The sequence below is a fragment of the Podarcis melisellensis genome (assembly GCF_964234715.1).
Source record: "Podarcis melisellensis genome assembly, chromosome: 10".
NCBI classification, from domain to species: Eukaryota; Metazoa; Chordata; class Lepidosauria; order Squamata; family Lacertidae; genus Podarcis; species Podarcis melisellensis.
In genome coordinates this window covers 40,242,866-40,269,263 of record NC_138542.1, presented here as the reverse complement: position 1 = coordinate 40,269,263, position 26,398 = coordinate 40,242,866, and the positions used below count along the sequence as shown (strand labels likewise).

General features: G+C 42.9%; 1 protein-coding gene across 2 annotated transcripts; it reads right to left on the bottom strand.

Annotated features, from left to right (window-relative positions):
• Positions 1 to 154: 154 nt before the first annotated feature.
• Positions 155 to 25,310, bottom strand: PLEKHG7 (pleckstrin homology and RhoGEF domain containing G7). Of its 2 annotated transcripts, XM_081926583.1 has the most exons (17): positions 24,458 to 25,309; positions 23,181 to 23,876; positions 21,935 to 21,960; positions 19,834 to 19,970; positions 19,662 to 19,702; positions 12,563 to 12,664; positions 11,519 to 11,668; positions 10,134 to 10,229; positions 9,611 to 9,706; positions 8,112 to 8,225; positions 7,159 to 7,330; positions 6,387 to 6,502; positions 5,439 to 5,532; positions 4,009 to 4,088; positions 2,852 to 3,011; positions 730 to 827; positions 155 to 479 (listed from the first exon to the last, which is right to left on the bottom strand). In XM_081926583.1, the coding sequence occupies exons 2-17, from the start codon at positions 23,841 to 23,843 to the stop codon at positions 372 to 374; spliced, it is 2,253 nt and encodes a 750-aa protein (XP_081782709.1). In that variant the 5' UTR covers positions 23,844 to 23,876; positions 24,458 to 25,309; the 3' UTR covers positions 155 to 371. The 2 variants fall into 2 exon arrangements, with proteins under 2 accessions (XP_081782709.1, XP_081782710.1); XM_081926584.1 differs by lacking the exon at positions 155 to 479 and having other exon boundaries at positions 730 to 795; positions 24,458 to 25,310.
• Between the last annotated feature and the right edge of the window lie 1,088 nt (positions 25,311 to 26,398).

Below are 26,398 nucleotides of genomic sequence, written 5' to 3'. Positions count from 1 at the left end.
AAAAAACAAAATACTCTGATTTAAGCGGGTCTCATGATTACTAGTACCCCAGTTTGACTGCAGAAGAACTTGTAAAGGCAGTTTTAAAGATGTTGGTTTAATGGCACTAGTTTTCTTTCCCTTTCCCGTATCATATCACATATATTTTCCAAAACAAGCCATCCTGTGAGGAACCAAAGGCCATAAGCATAGCACTACAGTTTGAATAATGACCATCCAAGTTGCTCTTTTCCTTCTCTGAATTCTGTTCCAGCAAGATTGTTTCCAGAGTCTCACCTTTCCAGGCTCCAAAAATGTTCACAGACATTTTGCATGCCTTGGTTTTTTTTTTTTGAAAAGTAAATCTGTTACATTGTCTAGTGGTTCCACAACTAAATTTCAGATGATTCAGTAGGTAAACTAAAAAATGAAGTTTTGGGTTTATTTTCTCTCTTTGTGCAATTTGATATTGCTCTTTCCATCTGTGACATCCATGTTTTCTGTAAGGTGAAAAAGAAGTTTTAATTTAATAACAAAAGTAACGTAGGGATACATACTTTCCATATAGCTAATTAGGCCATAGCATCTATTCATATTTTTGAAAGGGGTATCTCACTCTCGTGGGGTAGGGACAGTACCCAGGACAGACAAATAAACTAGCTCAAATCATTTGGGGAACGGTGTTAGCATTATCTTAGGTGTATTGCTTGTGTTTATTTTTTTTTAATGTTTGTAAAATAAAATACTTACTTTGAGAGACTCAGTCTGTGCTTGTAGTAAAAAGGCTGCTATGCACTGCTGAAACCGATTTCTATGCTGTATTAGAAAAGCATTTCGTAGTCCAAAAACTAAGAAAACAATTGACACATGGTAAGACATCTTCCAGGTAAGACATCTTCCACAGCTTTCACTCCAGACCTCTATAAGGAGCAAACATCTGTTACCTTTGAAACAGGCCACAAGAACTACTTCAATGGAAATTGTATGCATCCATTGATTGACTTTTAGACTGCATGAAATATCAACAATACTTAAGCTTGGTTTTGGATATACAAGTAACCAGGGATAAGGGATTGAGAGTGAGCTGCAATCTTCTGGCTTTAGGGAAAATAAAACTACATGCTATGTGGTGTAACTATTTTCTAAACAACAACAATTACATAGTGTCAGGGAACTGCCATCGGAGCCAGGAGTGGAGGTAAGGCTCCCCAGCGATGCCGGAGAAGGGCCCAGCAGGGAGAGAGGGAACTCTTCCACTGGGGAAGGAAATCAGCGTGACACCAGGAAGAAAGGGGAGCAGGGGAGGGCTTCGGAGAGATGGCTCCAGGACTCTTCCACAGAGACCAGTGGGGAGAGCACAGGTCCTCCGCTGGCCACGCCCACCCTGCGCAGAAGACTTCCGCGCAGGGAGGCTAGGCGGAGACTTGGCGTCAAAGAACTTTTATGCTGGAAGAAGTTCAGGAAACGCCCACTGACGGATTCTGCCAGTGACTGACACAGCCGCGGAGTAAGGGCTGTGCAGCCAGGGAAAGGTTTAACCAGGCAACTTGGCCAAGAGTAGCGGCAACTTACGCACGAGCAACCCCAATTCCCATTACACATAGTGAGCTGCCACCTGCAAAGCTGACACTTCTGTTCTTTATTTTTTTGACAATTTGACATAGTTGCATATCATAAAGATATGATTTAGATGGATATTAAACCAGTGATCACAAGGGGTCTCATAAAATCACATTGATGGGAAATGCAAAAGCTAGGTCTTCACTTGGATTCTAATTTTATACAGAAACAGGAGCAAGACTGAATCCATGGAGAGGAAAAGGAGTGAAGAGAGTTCAGCTGATCAGTTTAGAATAGTGGGTAAAATGAGAAGTGTTAAAAAAAAAATTCTTTTGAACATTGGTTGGTTTAGCACAGACAGTGGTGTTACATCTTTAATCCTGAAGTGAGGCAGGTCTGTCTGATCAAAATTGATTTCCTTCAGCACACTTTCTCTGATTTACCATGTAAATTCCCTTCACTACCATTGTAAGCTGTTGGACCTATATACATCCCAGAGACTGAAGAAAAATTGAGGTGGGATGACTGAAATGAATATATTTTGCTTGAGGGGTAGCAACTGGCTTATTTGTATTGTGTTCCAAATATTTTAAGAGAGAGCTATTTAAGATGGGCACAGAAAATAGCTGTCCCTACATATATGCCATATTTTACTTTCTTGGGCTCCATGATCACTGCAGATGGTGACAGCAGCCACGAAATTAAAAGACGCCTGCTTCTTGGGAGAAAAGCAATGACAAACCTAGACAGCATCTTAAAAAGTAGAGACATCACCTTGCCAACAAAGGTCCGTATAGTAAAAGCTATGGTTTTCCCAGTAGTGATGTATGGAAGTGAGAGCTGGACCATAAAGAAGGCTGATCGCCGAAGAATTGATGCTTTGGAATTATGGTGCTGGAGGAGACTCTTGAGAGTCCCATGGACTGCAAGAAGATCAAACCTATCCATTCTTAAGGAAATCAGCCCTGAGTGCTCACTGGAAGGACAGATTGTGAAGCTGAGGCTCCAATACTTTGGTCACCTCATGAGAAGATAAGACTCCCTGGAAAAGATCCTGATGTTGAGAAAGATGGAGGGCACAAGGAGAAGGGGACGACAGAGGACGAGATGGTTGGATAGTGTTCTCGAAGCTACCAGCATGAGTTTGACTAAACTGCGGGAGGCAGTGGAAGACAGAAGTGCCTTGCATGCTCTGGTCCATGGGGTCACAAAGAGTTGGACACGACTAAACAACAACAACACATATATGCCATGCATCTACTCAATATTTGAAGAATGTAACCAAGCCATATGTAAAACGTATTTAACATACCTGTTATGTGGAAGGACTCAATATTTCTTACTACCATTCTGTCTAATGGGATAGGCTGGTCAAGCACAGTGCAGTAGCCACCACCTTCAAGCAAAGATTGCAATTCGGGAGTGAAAAAGGGGCCAACAGGTGTTAAACTCAGGTCAGAAACTACAGATTTCTGAAACAGAAAGGAAAACCAATACGTTACCTAAGCATTCTATATTCCGGATTGTAGTTGTGGCATTTCTGACATGTAGTACTTGACTGAAATTTGTGAATGGCAGCTCTTGGAACTTAAGTCAAAATTGCCACAAGATTAAAATGCTTATTTTTTCTGTTCCATGGCACTAGCTTTGTATCATAAACACATTTCAAGCTCTAATAATTTTTGTTAAATGTAACAAGTAGGCATTCAGTTGGACTGCTATGCTGCAGTTCTTTAAAATACAAGGAAACTATGGTGCCTCAGTGTATCTGAAAGCACATGAAACCTTAGTCACATCAACACCGTACATTTAAAGCATGTCTACTTTCAGATGTCCTGCCAACCTAGCAGTTCGACAGCGCCTCAAAGTGCAAGTAGATAAATAGGTACCGCTCCAGCGGGAAGGTAAATGGCGTTTCCATGCTGGTTCGCCAGAAGCAGCTTAGTCATGCTGGCCACATGACCCGGAAGCTGTACGCCGGCTCCCTCGGCCAATAAAGCGAGATGAGTGCCACAACCCCAGAGTCAGTCACGACTGGACCTAATAGTCAGGGATCCCTTTACCTTTACTTTCAGATGTCTGCTTTTTACATTTAAGTCAACAAGGTAATAGGAGGTTGTGGGTTAAAAGGAGCCAGGCTTGGGCCACCAGGGACTGCAGCTTCTTTAAAAAATAAGTGCATATTGCATGAAATCAAATGCAAGTGACTACTTGCATGAAATCAAAATATGGACCTCTACCCCTAAGGGGTTACCAAAATGTGCCCACTATGAGGCACTGCCCCTAAGTATCGTATAATTGCCGGGGTCTGTTCTTCATTTCTTTGATATGTCAGCAATTCACAACTCTTCCCTCAACATTTGTACTTTAAGGATTTTAAAATATTACATAAATGTTTACTGCATCTACAGAGCAAAATGTGCATGAACACAACAGCTGTAGCTGATCTTTCTTTTCCTTTCTTCTTACCTTTTTGTGCCGGTTAGGCTTTGTAATCAACAGCAAATCATCAAACAGAAATAGGTAGACATCAACAAGTCTCATATGTTCTGAGAAATAAACGCAAAAGTAAACACAGGGTTGTTGTTTTTTTGGTAACAAAACTTCACATTTTCTGCCTTAAGTCACTACATTTTGCTTTTGGATTTATCTTGACTGAAAGAATTTGGAAAATTACTTGTTAAGAGATTCAAGCATACTTTTTCTAGTTCCAGAATTCTAGGAAGTTTGTTTTAATGACTAGAACTGAACTTTCAAGTTTTGTGGCTCAAGCTCCAGAGATTAATTTTAAAGGAAGTAGGAAGCCAACAGCTCCCCATATCACCACCTGCTTAGTATTAAAAAGTCTGGATATGAAAAATATTCAGCTTTGTAGTTTGGGTTGTTTAACATTTGCAATACATGAGCAGCCAAAGTAGTCTGGAAGAATGGTGGATCACTATTGCTTGCATAACTCACATAATATTTTAATAGTTTTTAGCAGAGCTAGTGAAATGACTGAATCTCCCACGCGTAAAAGATTATCAAACAGATTATATAGCAAAAATAACCAGGGATATATATTGTCAAATTATTTGTAACATTCCTTAGCCTATCAGCTGTTACATTTTTATCTGTCTTAAGTATATGACCGCCTGCCAGTTCATTTCAAAAGCAGACAGCAGATTAAAAAAATAATCTTTTGTATGCTTCACTCTTAGCAATCTAGTTCAAATTTGACTGCTAATTATGAACAGAAAACACTGAAGTTTAACATATTTCTCTTTTGGAAAAGCATATTTATTTAAAAGACCTACTTTTAAACATCTTGTTTTTCCTCCTCTAGAAGAGTGGTACTGAGACATCACTCACACTGATTTTATTCCTTCTGAATATATTTTTATTCTTTGACCTTGTTGGCCTGCAGCCTTATTTTAGTGTCATGAGCACTCACGTTCAACAACATGGAAGCAAGGAGTGGTTTTGAACCGAGTAACCCCCCTAACAGCACACACCCCTTCTGTGATGTCTGTACATAGAGCACAAACCTCTGTAGCAAGGGGCCTTTGCTCATATAGTTGTATAGGCAAAGCCTTCATCAGAATCTGGAACACTGAATGATTGAGGTTCCATATTCTGGGCATGCCTTTGCATGTATAGCTCTATGCAGGAAAGCCCTCTCTCTACAGATGTTCATATTGTATGAGCAAATGTCAGGTGTAGACATGACACCAGGGGAAGGTTAGGTGATGCACCCCACTCTATGCTTCCATGTTGAACATGGAGGTTCATAACATCTTAATACAGCACTTGTCCAACTTTTATTCATATCCTCTATTTAGGTTTGCAGATTAGTTTGAGTTAGGTATACATTTCTGTTCGCTGTGTAACATAACTATGATACAGAAAACACTCTTTACCTGCTAGGGTTAATCTCCCCTCATGAACAAGAAATCTCTTTGTTGGTGACAAGATGTTTTCATTTGGGTTTTCTCTTAATAAGTTCTTGAGACACTGGTGATGGAGAAAGAGAGATAATCATGGAACTTTTGAATAAAAAGTGGTAACAGTGCAATTAAAATTCTGAGTAACAGAAATAATATAATGGACTATTTAATTGGTTGACTGGCTACATGTGTTAGACAAATACCACCTTGACAGCCAATCCTATACAGCAGCAGTGACTAACCTTTCTCAGTCAGGCACCTTTGAGGGCTGCATGTCAAAATGAGCATGGCCAATGTCAAATTAATTCCTTGCCTTCTGACTGAATCCATTTATAAATGCTGTGTCATTACAAATAAATAAATAAATAAATAAATAAATACATATATATATATATATATATATATATATATATATATTTGTACCCCGCCCATCTGGCTGGGTTTCCCCAGCCACTCTGGGTGGCTTCCACAGAGACCAAAAATACACTAAAATATCACACATTAAAAACTTCCCTGAACAGGGCTACCTCTTTTCTTTTCCCCTTCCATTTTTGCTTCCTCCCCATTGATTTCCTCAGGAATCATTTCCAAATAAATCTATTTACATTCCCACCTTCAGCGCCCATATTATTTTATTGTCCTCCAAATTACCGGTACTCACTCTATTTTCTCATCATGGAAAGCTCTCCCTCTTGTCCCTCCCTCCATATTTGCTTATTACTTTTTCAGTGCTCACTTGTATGGGTGCTGGTCTAAGATCTGCGTGGTCTATGTACAGGCACCTCTCCAGAGCGTATTTAGAACATTCTAGAGGTAGTTAAGCCATGAATATTTGTCCATGTTATTTTAACAGTTTTATGCAGATTTAAGAAGACCCTGCTATGGACATATTTTTAAGATGGATGAATACAAATTGCTTACCTCAGGAACAAAAAATCTTTTTTCTTGATCCCAAAGTGAAGGCCAAACTATAATTTCCTGTAGCTGTTTAAATTTCTGGAAGTTATCCAGCCATTTCACTTTCCCTTCCAAATCTCCTGAAAAGATACACCATGGAGCAGCAAGGTTGGCTTACTGAAAATGAAATCTCTGTCCTTCATTAATATGGGCCTTAGCATTCTCTATATGGAGAGCTGAGTGCCTTCTGTATTGATATATTCTAGTCAGTGTTGTCATCCCTGTGGATGTTAAGAGTATGAGCATCAATGTTCATGTTTCATACCAAATATGAGTTATCAGGCTTATACTGTTCTTTGGAATGAGCTGGTTTACATAATATTACTTTTGTTTGTAGCTAGTGAAGGTATTTTCATGTTTCAGTTCCTAGGGGAATAGTTTTTGCCATACAGTCTTCATGCATGCCTAAATGCTGAGCAATAAAGGTATTTTTGTTGGATGAGGCTGAGGAGCACATGGTACCCAGGCCCTCCCCACCGAAACCCAAGTCAAGTGCAAAGCACACAACATCAGCCAAGTTGTTTTGGCACCTGAGGCATGAAATCCCACAAACAATTCTCCCTATCCCTGGTATAAAAATACAAGCACAACAAATTAAAGAACTAGCTGCCTTTTCATGCCACATAAAACCTGCTGCCTGAGGCAGCCATACCACTCTGCCTATTGGTAGGACTGTGAAAACAACTCGAAACAACTTCTGAACCAAGAATGCAGTTTCAGACCTCCTCCAACTCACGTATAGATTTCTCCACCTTTTCTTTAATTGTACCAATGACAGATTTCTCGGCTGCCTCTGTATTTTTCCATATATTCTTCAGGAGAAGTGGGTAGCGGGTCAGTTTGTGCAAAGGGGCAACCAGCAGCTCTGCGAGATGGAGACGTTTGCACCGCTCGTTCTGTTCACACCACTATCGAATACAGATAAATTTTGTATTAGGATTAACAAGTGTACTCTTGACAGTAAGCAGAAAAATGCTTCATACCGCCAACCAGCAGTATGCTACACATTTCTTAAGTAAAATAAATTTCATGAGAACCCTGCATTTTCATTGCTTTCAGAATGGCAACCCAGTTCCCATAGCAGAGGAATAAATGCACCCCCCTCTCTCATACCTCACACTTAATGTGGTAATAATTGGGATGAATCATCCACCTAAATAAAAAAAAGGAAGCGAAATATCATGCATATAAGTCTTTTGTGTGTACAGGCCTCAAGGTGGTGGTGGAAAAGGTTGCAGAGCACCCCCACTTTATCACAGGAACTAGATTTCCATATATTTCTAGGCCCAATTCAAAGTGCTTGCACTAGTGCTTAAAACCCTAAACAACACAGGCTCCAAATACCAGAAAAATCCATTACTTCCCTACAGACACTCTCAAGTGTCCCCAGTTCAGGCTGACATAAGAAAATCATCCCCAATAATTCCCCCCAATAGCATATTTTACTTTAAAATGACATATTTCTTGATGTATAAGCCACATGAAGTGGAGGGGGGTGATAGTAGAGGTAGTGATTTCTGATGAACAAGGAGGGTATTGATGTTTATTATTAGTTCATTAAATGTATACTTTAGTTCACTCTTAACCGTATCGGTGAACTATGATAGCAACTGGCTTTGAAAAAAAATGCTGCTGTAATATCACAACTGTAAATGTTGAACAAGGATAACAGCAAAACAATTGCTTTACTTTCAAATAGATCCCAAAATCTTCTCTTTTCTTCAGTTTTTCCAAGTAAAAGATAGCAGAGGTATAATTCAGGCAGTACATCTGATGACTCTGACACAGGTTCCCTTGGAAATACTACAAGACAAAAATGTAAGTCACTGAGAGCAATATCAAAAACTAAGTTATACTCAGAATAGACTCAAGCCCATTGCAAGCCCTTGGGATCTCTTACAACTCTACAACTCTATGCTTCTATGATTTTAATGAGTCCACTTGCAGTATGACTAATGTTGCATATCCCTCTTGGCATTGTGAGGACCAAATATTCATTTATTAGATTTATACCTTGCCTTTCCTCCAGAAGGAGCCTATACATTTATTGCACTTTTTTTTTTTTTTTGGTACTTGTCTACAACCCTCTGTGATCAGAGATATCTGAGATGGCAAATAATTCCTTGTTACTTCGTAGTAAGGATGGGTTACCATTGCTAGTGCATGATCCATCCACAGTTAAGCCTTTTTCCAGTGTGTGCTTAAGATAGTAGCCCAGTCCACACTTACCTTCATAATAAGTTCCACTGATGTCAATGGGATTCACTTTTGCCTAAATATACATAGCACCGTGCTACAGAAAATCCCCACTGAAATAAATGAATTTTAAAATACCTTTCGATGGACTGTATTTTTTGTTTACAAAAAGACATGGACTTTTGGAGAATTTTAACTCCACATTCTTACTGGCTGCTTCAGGTCATTCTCAGTTCTTTGCTTAGTGGTGCTGAATCTTAAAACTCATCAACCCCTCCGCATAATCAAGAATAAGATGAATTCCAGAGCGGTAGTCTTGCAGCCAACAAATTCATGCTGGCATCTTAAATGTTAAAGCTGTAATGTTATAACCATTTACCTGGCTGTAAAGCTGCACTCCTATGCTCACTTACCTGAGAATAAGCCTCACTGAAGTCAATGGGACTTACTCCGAGTAGACATGAGCAAAATTGTACCATGAACACAACTAAACTTGCATAGGGCCGCACTGTAAGAAATGTACTGTGATTTATGCTCTCGTGGGCCAGAGCCTACTTCATTGGAGATATGAAGTGGTTATCTAAGTGGGTGTTTATATACCCTAGGTACAGAGAGAAGAGGAAAATACTTTAAAAACAAAGTCTGGCCAAGAAATAATGGTTCCCTTCTCTCTTGCCCTTGTTTCCCTCTGTCAGTCAAACTCAATTGCAGTTGGAATTGTAGTTTCATGGGGGCTACAACCTTAAGCATGTGTGTACACACACACACACACACACACACACACACACAGTACTTAACTGTGGATGGAGAATGCCATGGTCAGGGTGTAAACTCTAGGTCATTTCTGAACAAGTTAAAAAGCAGCAGTTCTGATACAGATCCCTGTTTCATTTCTTGACAGTGAAAACTGTCCATTTACACCTAGTCTCTTCTATCTGCTCTTTAACCATTTACTGATGCATCAGCTAAGCTTAACACGTGGTCACTCTTACCTTTGTGAGCACAGGGACGAAATCTATGGAAGGCATAGGCTGGACAAGGTGATCCTTTATAGCACTGAAGAAACTGGTCACAAAACTGAGGCTCACCTAAGTAAGAGAATCTTATTTAAGATGTCCTTTGTATGAAAGATTCGACTGCAAGGCACTAAATGAGCTCTGTGCTTTTATAATTCAGTGGAAGAAAAATGTAAGGCATAGTGATCACATTCAGCTTCACTACTCCAAACAAATACCCAGGGATGACTTCTTGTGTATTTGAATGCAACATTTGCTACATAGACTATAAGTGAGCCATCGTTGCTTTAAGACAAATGCACTAGAAGATGTAATTCCACAGGTCTTATATGTCTAATTTTCCCAAAGGGAGTATTTAAATAGTAGGACTCACACTGCTTTGAGCTTGTTAATATACGGTAGTTTTGATTTAACTATTGTATTAAAGCCGTAGAATGAAAAGCCACAGTGCTGATACATGTTGTTTAGTGTCAATCTACAAATTAAAGTGTTTTCTCACCTGATTTAACTCCTCTAGGTTGGCAAACAGTAGCCCAGAGTCCACATCCGAGAGAAACTCCTTGCATTGCAGGTACCTTAATGTATCCATAAATATCTTCAGAAAACACATCAATGCCTAGTTAGTTATTTATTCTCCAAATCCCTGAACCCCAGGGTTGCTACAGATTTCCTTTTCCGAAAAACATTCCTTACCCTAGTTCATTATAGCTCTAGTAAACATAACAAGTGGGCTTCATTTGACATCTTGCTGCTATACACCTGCCTCTAGCACTTAACAAACATTCATTCCTCCTTGCCCTGAAACTTGAAATCTTTCCCCACAGACCCTTCATGCATGTGCAGTGCATGTGGCATAAGCAGTCACATTCTAGGAAACATTGCAAATTCTGCTGACAAGCTGAAAAAAGCAATTTCCTTGTCTCAGTAAAATGGCCACTCAATTAATTTGAATCAAGCTATCCTGATGGCTTAGATTCTAAAGCATTTAGGCTGCAATCCTTATACATTAACCAAGGAGTAAGTCTCACTGAACTAAGTGAGCCTTACATCTAGTAAACAGGTATAGCCAACCTATTCAAGTGACATATAATATTCTTGAGGATGAGGCATCTTCATCATAACAGGACTTTCCATGGAATACTTTGCTGGTCTCTGAAAACATTCTCTTTGAAAGACCCAACTGCTGATATGGTGGAAATAACCTTGTTCAAATTATCATTCAAAACAAGTGATTTTGTTCACTTGCTCAGGAATTTAAATGCTGTTATGAATTTTGGGGTAGATGGGTCAGAGGCTGTATGCCTGAGCCCCCTTCTAATTCCTGGATCCAGCACAGATTCAGTTCCTGGAATAGCCAGGTTAGCTCCCAGGTGAGGTAATGACCTTCTGAGTATGGGCCATTAAGGTAACAAAGGAAGTGGCTCTGTGCTAGACAGAAATGGGTGGGGCCCCCTCCCTCAACATACTGGTAGTTAGAAAGACGAATTCCAGAGTTGTGTGTGCAAGCCAAAAGTGAGAAGCTTTTTTTTTAAAGCAGAAGTTGGATGGTCAACTATTGGGAAAGTTGGAGCAGTGAATCTCCTGCATCAGTTGGAGGTTAGATGCCCTTCCAAGTCTGTGACCCAATTTTCTAACAAGTGATGGCTCTGTAGCTGAACGGCCCAATGCACTTTCTAACCTGTAGCCTGTTTTTAACGCTTGCCGGAATATGCTCCAGTGAGCTGCAAGACAGAGATCCGTGTTTTACTGCTATAAGCTAATTGTAAAGGCTGCCTCCTGCAGGAACAAACGGTTGTGCAGAGGTACTTCCCATTTAGATTGATAGCTAGTGACATAGCGAACACCCCACAATGGGAAGGAAACGGTTGCGAAATCCAAGCCTACCATTTTGAGAACCTGGAGATGATCAAGAAGGTAGGTGCATTCGGTTGTGAAAAGCTCCCACAAGGCTTCTTCCTTCTTAGTATCTAACTGATCACTGATGGCTTTTGGCTCAAGCTGATGCATATTCATGATTTCCTGCCAAGTTTTACCCTATCAGTTGAGAGCACAAACACAAATATTTATGCACATTTCCATACAAACAGCTCTTCTGTTCAATCACTGAAGCTGTTGTTGGTGCTAAATACCCTTGTTTGGGTTGCCATTGGCTTCTGCTTCTGCTTCAGTGTTACATTGTAAAAGACTCTTAAAGTATACTTAGAAGTACTCAACAATTTACACCAAAAAGAAGTATGTCTACTGAGAAGTTCATACATTCATGCATATGTGTATATTTTCTTCCAGATGACTAGTTTATTGAGCATTTATCCCAGTTTGTTTATGGAGTGTTTATACACGTTCCCATTCATCCACCCCACATTTTTCACTATGTCTCTTTCCTAACTGTAAGAAGGAAGAGTTTTTATTAAAGTGGATTTGTGGTGCTGTCACAAAGGTGACAGAGGGCTTATCTGTGTTTCCGCTTCTCCTGCTGCTTTCCCTTGGGGAAAACAGTTCTTTAGTGCCAAGTCAGAGCAAATGTCAAGTTGGGTTTCCCCCGGATTGCCGTTTGTTCCAATTGAACACTAAAGAGCGGGTTTTCCCTCGGAAAGGAGCGGGTCAAGCATAAAACTGCTCAGACTTGTGCTTCCTAGGCACAGCACATGTGGAAGTGTGAATGAGCCCAGAGTGCCTTTATCTACTTCAATTGCACAAACCTAAAGTTTTGGTATGCACTTGAAACCCTCCTTCAAAATAGTGACAGTCTGGAAGCACTCTGTCTGTGCGTGCGTGTGCGAGCGGCGCATCTGTCTATGCCCACATATACCAGTAAATAAGTGGGTATAGGATTGCAGAGTTAAGGAAAACCAAACAGAAAAACAGAAGACTAAAAATGAGGACCAACACACAAATTGTATCATTATAGTATATGAAGCATTTTTGTACCTTGACACTTTGAAATTCATAATCACTACAATCTGGTATGTTGAGGGTTACTGTGGACAGACAGTTTTCCAGATCTAATATTTGTTTGTGTTTGTCTTTACTCTGTTTAAAGACAAAAAACAAAACAAAAAAAGCAGGGGTAAATCTGTGAAATCCATAGCCATGGGGAAGATGTTGCAGACAGAGGATGTTGCAGATTCTTCCTCAAATTGTGATTTGTGCAAGCAGACAGCTTTCCCCAAACTGAATTTTGAAAATGCACCAAATTTTGAATTTATTGTAATGTGATTACTAACTACAGAATATAGATCCATAAAAGATTAGTCTATTTTAAAATAATGGATTAGTCAGTATTGACACAAAGTATATGCATGCCACTGTAGTGAAAGATGGTCATACCAATATTCATTAGGTAGATATATTCCCCTAATATATCTATTGTTAGGCAGATAAAAGGTAAAGGTAAATGTACCCCTGACCGTTAGGTCCAGTTGCAGACGATTCTGGGGTTGCACGCTCATCTCGCTCTATAGACCAAGGGAGCTGGCATTTGTCCGCAGACAGCTTCTGGGTCATGTGGCCAGCATGACTAAGCTGCTTCTGGCAAATGAGAACAGCGCACAGAAACGCCATTTACCTTCCCACTGGAGCGGTACTTATTTATCTACTTGCACTTTGACGTGCTTTCGAACTGTTAGGTTGGCAGGAGCTCGGACCGAACAATGGCAGGGATTCGAACTGCCGACCTTCTGATCGGCAAGCCTTAGCCTCTGTGGTTTAGACCACAGCGCCACCCGTGTCCCTCATTGTTAAGTAGATATATTTCCTTAATTTATTGTATTCAGCAGAATGACAGACGTGGAACCTAAATTACACTGGGCATGTCCTCTCCATCCTCCATAAACATGGTTGTCAGGGAACTGACATCTAAAGCGCCGGAGGCGCAAAGGCTCACTGAGGGTGAGAGAGCAGTAGCAGCGGAAGAGGGAACCAGTAGAGGGCGAGCAAGAACTCCAAGGGAAAGTGAGTCGGAGGGATGGCTCAGAGACGCTTCAAGCGAAACCAGTGGGGAGGTCTCAGGACCTCCTATAGGGACACCCACACCTCGACGGAAACTGTCACGCCGAGAGGCCAGACGACGTGTTTCCGTTAAGGAGCTTTTATGTTGGAAACGTTTCCGAAAGCAGCCACTTTCGGATTCTACTAGTGATTGACGCAGCCATGCTGGAGGGGCTCCGTCACAGGCAGAGGTTTGAAAGCCTGATCAAACTCTGAGGGACTTGCATTTTACGCACAAGCAGCTCATCGTCCCATCACAGCAATCCGAAAGTCACCGAAAGCCAGCTTGTGCAGGGAGAGGCATCATGAGCAACCCAGCCGAAACCGGGGGAGCAGGAGCAGCTGGAGGAGGTCCAAGCCTGGAAGACAGGTACAGGGCGTTGGAGATCCAGTTGGCGCTGCAAACGGCGAGGCTTGAGGAGAGGAGGGCGCAGGATGCAGAAAAGGGAAAGGAGAAAACCACCCCGCTCGCCAGAAAGGTGCCAGGATTGGTGCAGAAATTCGGGGGGGGGGGATCCCAGGAACTATCATGCCTTTAGAACAGAGATGCAATACGCTCTAAACTTGCAGTTTGATGACTTCCCCGACGAGGAATCGCGAGTGGCGTATGTGATTGGCCATCTCGAATCCGGGGCGAAAGATTGGGTTAGACCCCTGATGGCAGCGAATAATGAGATCTTAAAGGACACGAGGAAGTTTTTTCGTGCCATGGACCTGATGTTTTCCAGCGATATTGAGCAGGGGGTGGTGCGAAGGCAGTTAATGGCTTGCCAGCAAGGAAGCAGATCTGTCCGTGAGTACTGGACTGAATTTACCATGTTGATTCACAAATTGGGGTGGGATCTATCGGCGGAGCCCATCCAAATGCTTTTCGAAGAGGGGCTTTCTTCAACCGTCAAAGATGAGCTTTCCCGGGGCCCCAGGGCGGAGTCTATGGACCAGTTAACCAAATCTGCGCTGGCCATAGGAGCGCGCCAGGAGGCGAGGGCTATGGAAAAGCGGGAAGGGAAAGGAGACCGTTGGAGGGAGTTCCGCATTCCAGACATTCCAGAGCCACCTTTCCCGCCGGCAGAGCCGATGGAAGTTGGAACAGCGCGGGCGCGCGCAGTTTCAAATCCCAGTGAAGGGCGGAAGAAGGAGGGAAAGAGCGCCAAGAGATGTTATCTCTGCCAACAGCCAGGGCACTTTGCCAGAGTTTGCCCACAAAGAAAGGAATGGCAAGGGATGGCAGGAGCTGTTGGGAAAGAGGAAGAGGAAGGCAAGGAGCAAGTAAAAGCCAACGCCTGGCTGCCACCGTTGGGGCACAGCAGCCAGGCCAAAGAGCAATGAAAGTGCCCATGCCAGAACCCCCCAGACCCGCTTTAGTGATAGAGGTGTTACTAGAACTGCCAAACGGACACCCACTAAAGGTCAAGGCGCTTTTGGATTCAGGCAGCTCCTGTAATTTCATGAGTAAGGAGTTTGCAGCTGAGCACCAGATACAGACTATCCCTTTAAGTAACCCCTTGCAGGTGACTACGATTGACGGCAGAGAGCTGTTGGGGGGAGAAGTTAGCCAACAGACTGTCCCGATGATAATGAGAGTGGCAAGGCACACCGAACAGATAGCGTTTAATGTGGCCATCCTGGGAAGAGCGCCCATCATTTTGGGGATGAGCTGGCTGGCGCTACACGATCCGCTAGTGGGCTGGCATCAGAGGGTGGTCTCCTTTGGGTCAGCGCATTGCCTAGAACACTGCAAGGAGGGGAAGATTTCGGGAGGAGACAGAGTCACCCTAGCGGGGATGGAAGTGATGGACAAAGGGAAGGTGCCCCCGCAATACGCAGATCTGAGCAACGTATTCAGCGAAAGGGAAGCAGACAAACTGCCACCGCATAGACCCTTTGACTGTCAAATCAACCTACTCCCAGGGGCCCAACTCCCAGTAGGCAAGCTGTATGCCATGTCAGACAGGGAGATGCAGGAGCTGAGGGAGTTCATTGACAAAAACTTGAAGCGAGGTTTCATCAGAGAGTCCCGAGCGGTGGGGGGCAGCCCAGTGTTTTTTGTGGACAAAAAGAACACAGACAAACCGAGACTGGTGTGTGACTTCAGGGCCCTCAATGCAGTGTCGGAGCCTCTGGCTTTCCCTATGCCCCGAATTGATGACATTTTGACCAGAGTAAGGAAGGGAAAGATTTTTACAAAACTGGACCTGCGGGGGGCGTACAACCTGATACGCATAAGGAAGGGAGATGAATGGAAGACCACCATGTTTACCCCTTTGGGAGCCTTTGAATACCTCGTTATGCCCTTCGGTCTACAAGGGGGCTCCGCGTGTTTTCAAGCTTTTATAAACCACGTTCTGGGACCTTTGCTCTACAAGAATTGTGTGGCCTTTTTAGACGACGTGTTGGTGTATTCGGAAAATGAGGAACAGCATGTGAGGGACGTTCGAGAAGTGTTGGGCAGGCTGCAAGCCAACCAGCTGTGGGTGAAACTGGAGAAGTGCCAGTTTCATACCAAGGAGGTGGAATTCCTGGGGTACCGCTTGTCAGACAAGGGATTGGCCATGGATCCAGGCAAGGTCCAAGCGGTACTGGAATGGAAGACACCGAAGACCAAGAAGGACGTGCAAAGATTCTTGGGATTTGGGAACTTTTATCGGAAGTTCATCAAGAACTTTGCCCACTTGACGGCGCCCATCACCGACTGTCTCAGCAGCAAGAAGAAATTTGTTTGGACGGCAGAGGCGGATCTAGCCTTTGAAGAACTGAAAAGGGCTTTCGCCTCGGAAGAACAACTTCTGCATGTGGATTTACGAAAACCCATGAGAGTGGAAACAGATGCATCAGACCGGGCGGTAGGGGCGGTCCTTCTTCAACCGGGGAGGAGTGCGTCGGAGTGGAGACCGTGTGCATTCTTCTCGCGGAAGCTGAATAAATCCGAGAGAAATTACACGGTGTATGACAGGGAACTTCTTGCCATTCACGAAGCATTCCGGAGGTGGAGACATTTATTAATTGGGGCACAACACAAGGTGCAAGTGTGCACCGACCACAAAAATTTAGAGTATTGGAGAACAGCTCGAGTGCTCAACCAACGACAAGTGAGATGGGCACAGGAATTCTCCAAATTTAACTTTGAGATTTGTTATGTGCCAGGCCCAGAAAACGTCAGGGCGGACGCGCTCTCACGCAAACCAGAATATTGGGAAGGGGAGGAGGTGATCGAAGAGAGACATGTCATCCCTGAGGACCGCTGGGTGTGTGGGGCGGCGATGGTGGGGCAACGAGAACTGGTGGAGGAAACGGAAAATGATGAATATGCCCAGGATAAGCTCAGAGGTCTCAGGGGGGAAGGCGAGAGCCCCGGAGGTTTTGAGGAAAGAAATGGGGCATTGTATTACAAAGGGGCGCTGTATATACCCGAAGGTGAATTGAGGGGGAGAGTACTCAAGCAGTTGCATGATAGCCCCACGGCGGGACATTTTGGGCAACACAAGACCATGTGGTTGGTTACCAGGGAATTTTGGTGGCCTAAGGTGAGGGAGGATGTAAGGGAGTATGTAAGAGGGTGTGACCAATGTCAGCGAGCCAAAGGGGAAAGAAGGGCGCCGGCAGGGTTATTAGAACCTTTACCCACACCAGAACGGCCTTGGGAAGCGATATCAATAGATTTTATGACGGATCTGCCAAGGTCCAAGGGAAAGACAGCCATCATGGTAGTAGTAGACCTGTTAACTAAGATGTGCCACTTTGTAGCATGCTCACATGCAGTCACAGCGGAAGAAACGGCGAAGTTGTTTGTGGAACATATCTTTAGGCTGCACGGGGCTCCCTCGAGGGTGATCTCAGATAGAGGCAAACAATTTACTTCCAGGTTCTGGAGGAAGCTCATGAGCTTGCTACACGTGGAAGTCAATTTTTCAACTGCCCGGCACCCTGAAACCAACGGGCAGGCGGAAAGGGCAAATGGCATTCTTCAACAATATCTTAGGTGTTATGTCAATGACAGAGAGAACGATTGGGTCGAAAAGTTGGCGTTGGCAGAATTTGCCTACAATAATGCGGAGAATGTGTCCACAGGGATGAGTCCCTTTTTGGCTAATTACGGGTGTCACCCCAGGGCATTTCCAGGGGAAGGAGGGGAGAGATGGAGCGTCCCAGCGGCCGAACATTTTGTAGAAGAGATGGAAGCCATCCATCAGCAGCTCCAGCTCAACTTAGAAAGGGCTAAGGCACAATATAAGAAGCAGGCAGACAAGAACAGAAGGGAAGGTGAAACCATAAGGGTGGGGGATCAAGTGTGGTTGTCAACCCAAGGGTTGCCGTTCAAAGGGGGGTGTAAGAAACTGAGACCCAGAAGATTGGGACCCTTTGAGGTGATTCAGCAGGTCAACCCGGTAGCTTTCAAACTCCGATTACCCAACCACATGAAATTGCACCCAGTGTTCCACAGGTCGTTACTGTCACCATACAGGGGAGGAGGTGAAGGGGAGCACGTCAGGGGACCAGCCTTGGAAGAGAGGGAACGCCGCAACCATGTAGCGGAAATCCTCGATTCCAGGTGGAAGGGAAATCAGGTGGAGTATTTAGTGGCGTGGGAAGGGGAACCGGAGTCAGAAAACACCTGGGTAAGTGCGCAGGAAGTCAATGACGAGGTTTTAACAGAAACGTTCCATCAAAGGTTCCCGAGGAAACCTCAGCCGATAGCAAGGTTTAGGAGGGAGTATTTCGGCACCACAGATGAGGAAGAGGAAATGGAAGGGTTCGCGGAGTCGGAGTTGGAAGAGGGAGTGGACTCTGATGACGAAGAGTACCTAGAGAGTAGGAACAGCAACAAGTGGAAGGAAGTGTTCGCGACGTCGGAAGATGAGGGAGGTTCTTTCAAGGGTTTTACCTCCTCACCGCCAGTAGGAGAGGAGACGGGAGGGGGTGAAGGGGGCCCTGGAGGGGAGGTGGATGTCAGGGAACTGACATCTAAAGCGCCGGAGGCGCAAAGGCTCACTGAGGGTGAGAGAGCAGTAGCAGCGGAAGAGGGAACCAGTAGAGGGCGAGCAAGAACTCCAAGGGAAAGTGAGTCGGAGGGATGGCTCAGAGACGCTTCAAGCGAAACCAGTGGGGAGGTCTCAGGACCTCCTATAGGGACACCCACACCTCGACGGAAACTGTCACGCCGAGAGGCCAGACGACGTGTTTCCGTTAAGGAGCTTTTATGTTGGAAACGTTTCCGAAAGCAGCCACTTTCGGATTCTACTAGTGATTGACGCAGCCATGCTGGAGGGGCTCCGTCACAGGCAGAGGTTTGAAAGCCTGATCAAACTCTGAGGGACTTGCATTTTACGCACAAGCAGCTCATCGTCCCATCACAATAGTGGTGCACGAATCTCTTTCTATCAAAAGTGCCAGAGTGGAAAAGTTAGAAGCAAGGATTCTGTGTCCATATAGCCATATAGCCTAAATTTGCTTAAAAACAGGTGGTTGCTGAGGTGCTGGCTCAGCTGTAATGTTGCACAGAACTCAAGGCATCTGCATCTGATTCCAAGAGCTGCTGCATTTCCAAAGGTTGAAAAGGTAAGCAGTTACCTTTCTCTCTCACTCTCTTTCACGGGCACTCAGAGATGTTTCCCTGTTCCTTTTTTTATAAATATCTGCATGTCCAAGCAACACCTGAAGTGTGTTTGGGTGCATGTCTGCAACTTTTAAAAATCTGCTCTCTTTACATTTTATTCAAAACAACATTCCCAAACCTGTCCCGCAATAAAGATGTGCTTTGGGGACTGTTGGTAGAGACAAACCCATATATGCTTTCGTAGATTTTCACGGGTACAGGAATGCAAGACACCCGAGGACACCAAAACCTGCAAACCCATATATATATATATATATATATATATATATATATATATATATAGAGAGAGAGAGAGAGAGAGAGAGAGAGAGAGAGAGAGAGAGAGAGAGAGAGAGAGAAAGAAATACTGGGGCATGGAGAGAAAGCCTTTCCTTCTCCCAGGAGGGGAGGGGTTGTGATCGGGAGATGGATTTGCAAAATACTCACAGTTCCTTTTTTAGCAAATGGCCACCAGGGCTTTTTGGATTCTAATGAACAGAAACAAGGACATTGTTAGCTATAGAAATGATAAAGTATTTCATGGTAAATTTGACTTCATGGGGAGAGGGGGGTGGGAATCAAAAACAGGGCTATCTCTTCCATTGGCATCTGTATTCACCTGAGCTGTGCAGTGATGCTGAATGGTAAAGGAATTCTGCTGCACTATCTGATATCAGCAGGTCTCCAGGGAACATCTCAAATCCAGGCAAGCTCACCACCACCGAGCTGTGCCTCCGTTCAGCTGAGTTGTATGGACTGCAAGGCAAACACAAACATTGTATGATGCTACTACTACTACTAGGAGGCACACCTAGGGTTCCTTGTGCCCTCGGCAAGGAGCCGTATCAATGCTCCCCTCCAAAAAACCCACTTTACTGGTTGTTTGAAAATGTCTCTGTGTGAAAATAATGCATGATCTTTAATGTTACAATCTCCAAGAAGTGGCTTGGGCAGTTTCTTCAAACCATCACAGACTTCAAAAGTAAAAAATGTATGGCATGAAGAGAACAGCCTGATTGGCACGGTAAGGCAATGGATGCTGTAGTGCTAATTTAAGAATGGTTTCCACACAGCAGCTATTTCATGTGCACCATCTCAAAGAACTGTGAGATGACGGAATGAAGATTCATTATACCCTTTTAATAGAAATGACATTCAAATACATTAGGTAGGGAAGGGAGAGGATTTTGTTTGGTTCACATTTTTAAGTAGCGACCAAAGTTGCACATCAGAACACAATTTTCCTTCAGATTTTACAATTCTACAAATTTTACAATACACCTTAAAAATGTACCGATATGCACATTTATTTATTTATTACATTTACTTACTGCAAAAATGTCTAAGATTTAAGTAATATCTGAATATTAATTTTCATATAGATTTTTTTTAAAAGATAAAGACATTCACATAAGGTAGTTAAGAATTTATACAAGCGAACTTGCTGTCCTTCCCTAAGATAGCCTTGTAGTGTTGGCATGGCAGGTAGCTAGCAAGATACATTGCACATATCACAGCTGAAGTCCAATTTTAGATGACATTTGTGACCTAAACACATTCTGTTTGTGTTTCTGCAATTGTCAGTGGATTTTGTGATTTGGCTTTGCTAAGCAAAGCAAATCAAGTCAGGTCCAGAATTGACCTGAATCATGTTAGGCCACAGTGGGGCTATAGAGTGGCCTTGTGGCCTTGATAGCCCTGCTGCCAGTTTTGCAAACTAAGTCGTCCCCAAAATCTAATGTGACAAGATTATTCTGCTGACTTTTCTTGCGAGTTGTGTACCTTAGATTTACAGATGGATGAATGTCCAAAAATTTGTATTGAAACGGAAATATGCATAAGACCCCCAAAATAATATTGAACAAGAAGATGCTGTTTGGTTAACGTTCCATGAGACACATCTGATTTTTCTGAATTATTTTAGTTGTAAGGGTGTACTAGCGTTGTAGAATTGTGAACGGTCAATAATGTTTCGGGTTTGGAAAAAGCAAATATGTGCTGTGGTCAGTCAACCTTAACAGCAAAGTGAAATCTCACACCCTCTTCTATGGTGTGTTCAGGTCACATAGAGATTATCATAAATTTTAACACTGTGGAACCTAAGTGACAGAGAATCATAGAAAGGATCCTGAGGATCATCTAGCCCAACCCCTGCAATGCAAGAATATGAAGTTGTCCCATACGGGGATCGAACCCACAACCTTGGCATTATCAGCACCGCACTCTAACCTACTGAGCTATCCCCTCCAAGATTTGCTAGAAACAATGCATTCTGTTGATTGCTGGATGGATAAGATTTGATTTGTGGCCCATAAGTAGTATTAGTGTGGTCTTGATGTCAACCAGGCACATGCCTCATACCCACTGATTTCAGTGTTCTGGGCTGTGACTTTTATGTATTTAGAAAAGCTAGAAAAATTAATAACAAATAACACAACAATAACACAACAATAAAAGAGATGCTTATGAGACTTCTCAATAAGCAATAGCTGGGGCATGCCTGAGAGTCAATTTTTAGCCTATAAAGCAATTCTCATTAAGGTGTGAAAGTGGCAGAAAGGTACAGTGCTAGCCCCCTAAATTTATATAGAACAAATCTTGCTAGCTACAGTAAATATGTCACTCTTGACTCTTAATGGTTCAGTAAGAGTCAACAAAAGTATAAAAATGAACGAGGGAGTGCTTCTTTTTTACCATTTTCTTTTAAAAGAAATACGTACCTGCTAGGTTTATGCAAATGTAATTCCTGAAAAAGAATAAAGCATTCTATGTTAGTCTTTATAAAAGGCACAAGAATGGCACTTTTAACCTTGCATGTTCTTGCTGAAGAAAGGAACTGCAAAGTGAAATTTAATTCTTAATCATTTTAGTGAAACAATTGTTTCAGAACAGAATCAAAACTCACCTGTTCCCAACCCCTAAGCAAAACCGAACCTGCATAACAGTGGTGATAAGTGCATCTCATTTTAGTTAGGATTGGAACTTTGGGGAAGGCGAGTTTAACCCTTCTCCTTCGATCCCAAATAAAGTTTCCTCCTTTCCCTCCTCCTTAAGCTCCTATTTATTTTTGAAGGGGAACTCTCATTGCGGCTGCTACTGCATATCTGAAAAAATATTCAATGAAATAAATAAGGAATGGGCAACTAGATGTGTGCTGGTTTGGCTATAAAGTGAGGCAGGTGGAGCTTTGTTTTCAGGCCAGACAGAATATGGCGGTGGGTCAGGCATGGACAGTGGTAGATTTTGGGCTCTCAAATTTCAGTGGTGCCCTCTGTGATGCTAAAATTCGGCACACGCAGCCCACCTCTCACTCTCCTTTCCATATCATTGCTGCAGCACTCCATGTGGTGTTGTCGCCCGATGCAGCCAAACCGTTCACGCTACCCTAAAACCGCCTCTGACACGGGCATCACCTCCCCGCTCCACCTCCTTACTTGCACACAGTCTGCTCTTTGGAATAATTCCCCTGCTAACTTCAGGTATTGGAGACAGTCTGGGGAGAAAAGCCTTCAGTGGAGAGCAGAGAAGAAAGGCAATAGGGCGGGGGACAGATTTCATTACCATACCCCCTACTGAGTTTAGTTTAAAAAGTAAAAGCAAACAAAATATGCCCCACTTTATAGCCCCCTAATGTGCAGATGTTTAGCTATTACATGCATGTTTAATCCTGCTCTCAAAGAGAGGCATCACATGCAATCTGGCCTAGCTAAATATTCATTAGACTGTCACATTCTCCTTAAATCTAATGGCTGTAGTCAACCAAGTTTTACTCAAGGTCGGCGCATTGGAATTAATGGACCTAATTTAGTCATGGCCATGAAATTTCTATAGGCCTACTCTGAGCAAAAGTTAGTTGATTACAACCCCAAGAGCGGAAATGGCGTGATTTATAGTACCAGTCTTCAGTTCCATCTGAGCAATCAGCAAAACACAGCAAACCAAAGAACGAGGAAATGCCTTACTTACCTGAGCACATTCCTGAGAATTCTGTTTCTCCTTAGTTAGGGAAGAAGGGCTGATCTCCCTCGTGTTCTGCAATGTGTTATCATCAACAAAATCATCTTTAGGATGTGGTGGAACTGATAGTGTGTCAGCCAATGTGGAGTTTTCTTTCAGTGTCAGTGAATCGGTGTGCATGCCAGAGTTGGAGGTCAAAGAGCAATGCTGAGAATGCAGAGTGCACCTCTGATAAGCAAGAGGAGTTGATTCAGTTTGTGGCATCTGATTGTGCCCCCTTGCACTCTCAGTGCTGTTTTGTAGTGAGAAGACCTGAGAGAGTGATGGGGTACTGTTTCGTAGCCTCCTAAGAGTTGGAGAAGTAGAAATCCTTCCTGGAGCATGTCTGTTAAATTGGTAAGGTGTGAAGTCACCATCGCCATCCTCCACAGGTGGAACGTGGAGTAGATTTGGGCTGTCACTAAAGGCCCTCCTCTTGGTGATATTATTAGGGTACAATTTGATCTCAGGGCTGGTTGGGGCTGGGGTTTCGCAGGATGAAAAGACAATATTTCCCAAGTCACTCTTTCCTGCCAAATCCAAATTGTCTTCTTGTGGTTCAGTCACCTCAAGAATATGACATTGATCCTCCAGGTAGACTGTTTCACCCACTTCAAAAGATTTGCACTCCATTTTTTATGAATCCTTTAATCACAGCAGAAAGATCTACAGAGATGAAAGGAAGGATTTCATGCTGAAAGCCAACATTATATTTAAAAACACCCTTGTGTTGCTACAATCCAAGGAACCCCCTTTGACAATGAAAGACTTGCATACCAACACCCTTTCCGATTGTGATTCACTGGAGGGAGGGTGCTTTTGATGCCAGGTTTTAGGGGGCAGCATAAGAGATTGGAATGGGTTCTGCTGTCAGGAGAGGCTCTAAAAGCTTTCCATGAAGAAGCAGAAATCAACCAAGGCACTTTGTTCTGTGGCTGTGGATTCAGTTATAAATTTATACTGGCCAATCCCTGACTTTGATGCTTAATCAGCACAGAGCTGTTCACGTTGGTGAAATGTTAGGGGCAATCGGATGCACCACTGGACAGCATGGGGCTTATTTATGAGAGTTAATCAGGCTAAAGTTGTGCTGCCCATCATTTTAAAGTAGCTTGATTTCGCAGGATTTTGAATGGTTATAACACAAAACTGAAAAGCACCCATGGGGAGTTAATTAGCAGTATTCTATAAACAGAAGCATGATACCATAACACATGAATCTGATAACGCTCTATCTCAGTACTTACTGTTTCAACAGCAGGTGTGCAGGGATCACTGATGCAGCCAGCTTCCTTGGCGGGTAAACATGATCCTGCATGAGAAAATGTGTAACAGGGAAGTTGTTTAACACAATGGCTAAAGCCACGGGTAGTTTTTCTACCCTTTTAGACTGAAGGGTGGAAATTCCTCTTTTCACTTTCCCAGCCTCCTTTCTGAATGCAGGAATAGGGAACTTGTTTTTCCTCTTTGTATGTTTCCAAGGGATTTCTTTATCTCAACAGTGCAAAGGGAAGTGGTAGCAAGCGAGTTTACAGAAGGTAACATGATCTGCCGCAACGCATAACTGATTTTCTTTGCTCTTTGGGCATGTTTGTTGAATTCTCCTTTTCTTCCTAATTTTTAATTCTGCCCCCCCAGCTTCTGAGTTCAACATTTTGACGCATTCACTTCACTCAGGGGAGAACAATGGATGAAAGAGGATCAAGAAACATGTCAACAGGGGAGATTTGTCAGCCACTGTGCCTGTCCTTTGTGAATATGCGTACAATTAGAACAGCTCGACCTTTTCTTTGTGATGTTCCCTTTGCTGTCCCTTCACACAAAGAACCTTCCTGTGCCCTTAATAATGAAGCCCTTTTAAAAATCCCCCCTTAAACTTCTTATCAAAATCTCCCTTCAATATCATGTGAATGCACAAAATATTCCCGCCCCTGCTGATAATAGCATAGATGACTCATGTTGACATAATACTGGTAGAATGTTTGGTGGCTGTGATAATACCATATTTTTTAGCTAGATCACCTAGCCCATTATGGTAGCTGTTATATATACACTACTAGATATGACATAGTGTAGCAAAGTAATCTTCTGTTTTTCAACCTTCCACCCACAATACTTTTGGGGATCCCCCCCCCCAATCTCTCTCTCTTTCTAGCATTCACTTGTATGGTGGTAGTGCTGCTGTTGCGACCTACCAGAGATCAGTTCATGAGCCCATAGAGGTTCCTGACTCACCAGTTGAAGACCAATTCTGTGGTGGCAATGAGGATTACCAGGGTGCCGGGACATCCCTGTGTTTTCAAATCTCACCTCAGCTTCGTTTTAAGTGGCCCAGTGAAACTTGAAGAACTGCAAAATGTAATGTGGCAAAACAGCACCAAACAAAATATGGACAAAATAGGGCTGGTGATTTACCAGAGATAGGTACCAAAAAATGGGGATTGTCCCCAATAAAATGGTTGGTATGCTACAACTCCTTATGCTAACAAAAAAGGGGGAAGCTCTAAACAACTGCAACAAGGAGCAAAAAAACAGGTTTTTTTTTTGTCCAATGCATTTCCAACTACTCTGGTCCTTCATTAGCGAAATCTTCATTTAATAAAAATATTATAGTTAGCAAACTGAATATTATATAGAAAAAACTTTTCATGAACAACATGTCAAAATCATGACAGGAAGAACCATTCACAAAACAATCTAACAACTTGTCAAATGAAAATGTAAATATTTAAAAATGACAGTCCCTATATATTAATGGTATCATGAAAACAGGATACATACATGTAATTCTGGACCTTCTACCTCTACTCTTAAGACGCAGCCACTTGAAATCAGGAATTTGACTTGGGTGTAGTATGGTACGTGGTGTAACTCCTCAGCCTAGTTAAATTTATGAAGGCGGACTGCCCACTGCAGAACCACCTGGCTTGTTTGCTTAGTGACTGGCTTCTATAAATACTGTATAAATGTTAGACCTACTTCAGATGTGTCTGGACTGGCCCTGAGCTTTAAAACATCCTTGGCAGGTACCTGGAGCAGAAAGGTTTGATTGTCGTTGACATTTCCAGTAAAACACCAAGTATAAATTGTGGGGTTTTATATATATATATATATTAATAATAGATGTTGGAGTCCTTCTGAACTTTTACTAAAATGAATTGTATATAATTCTGTATTAGAATATAGAA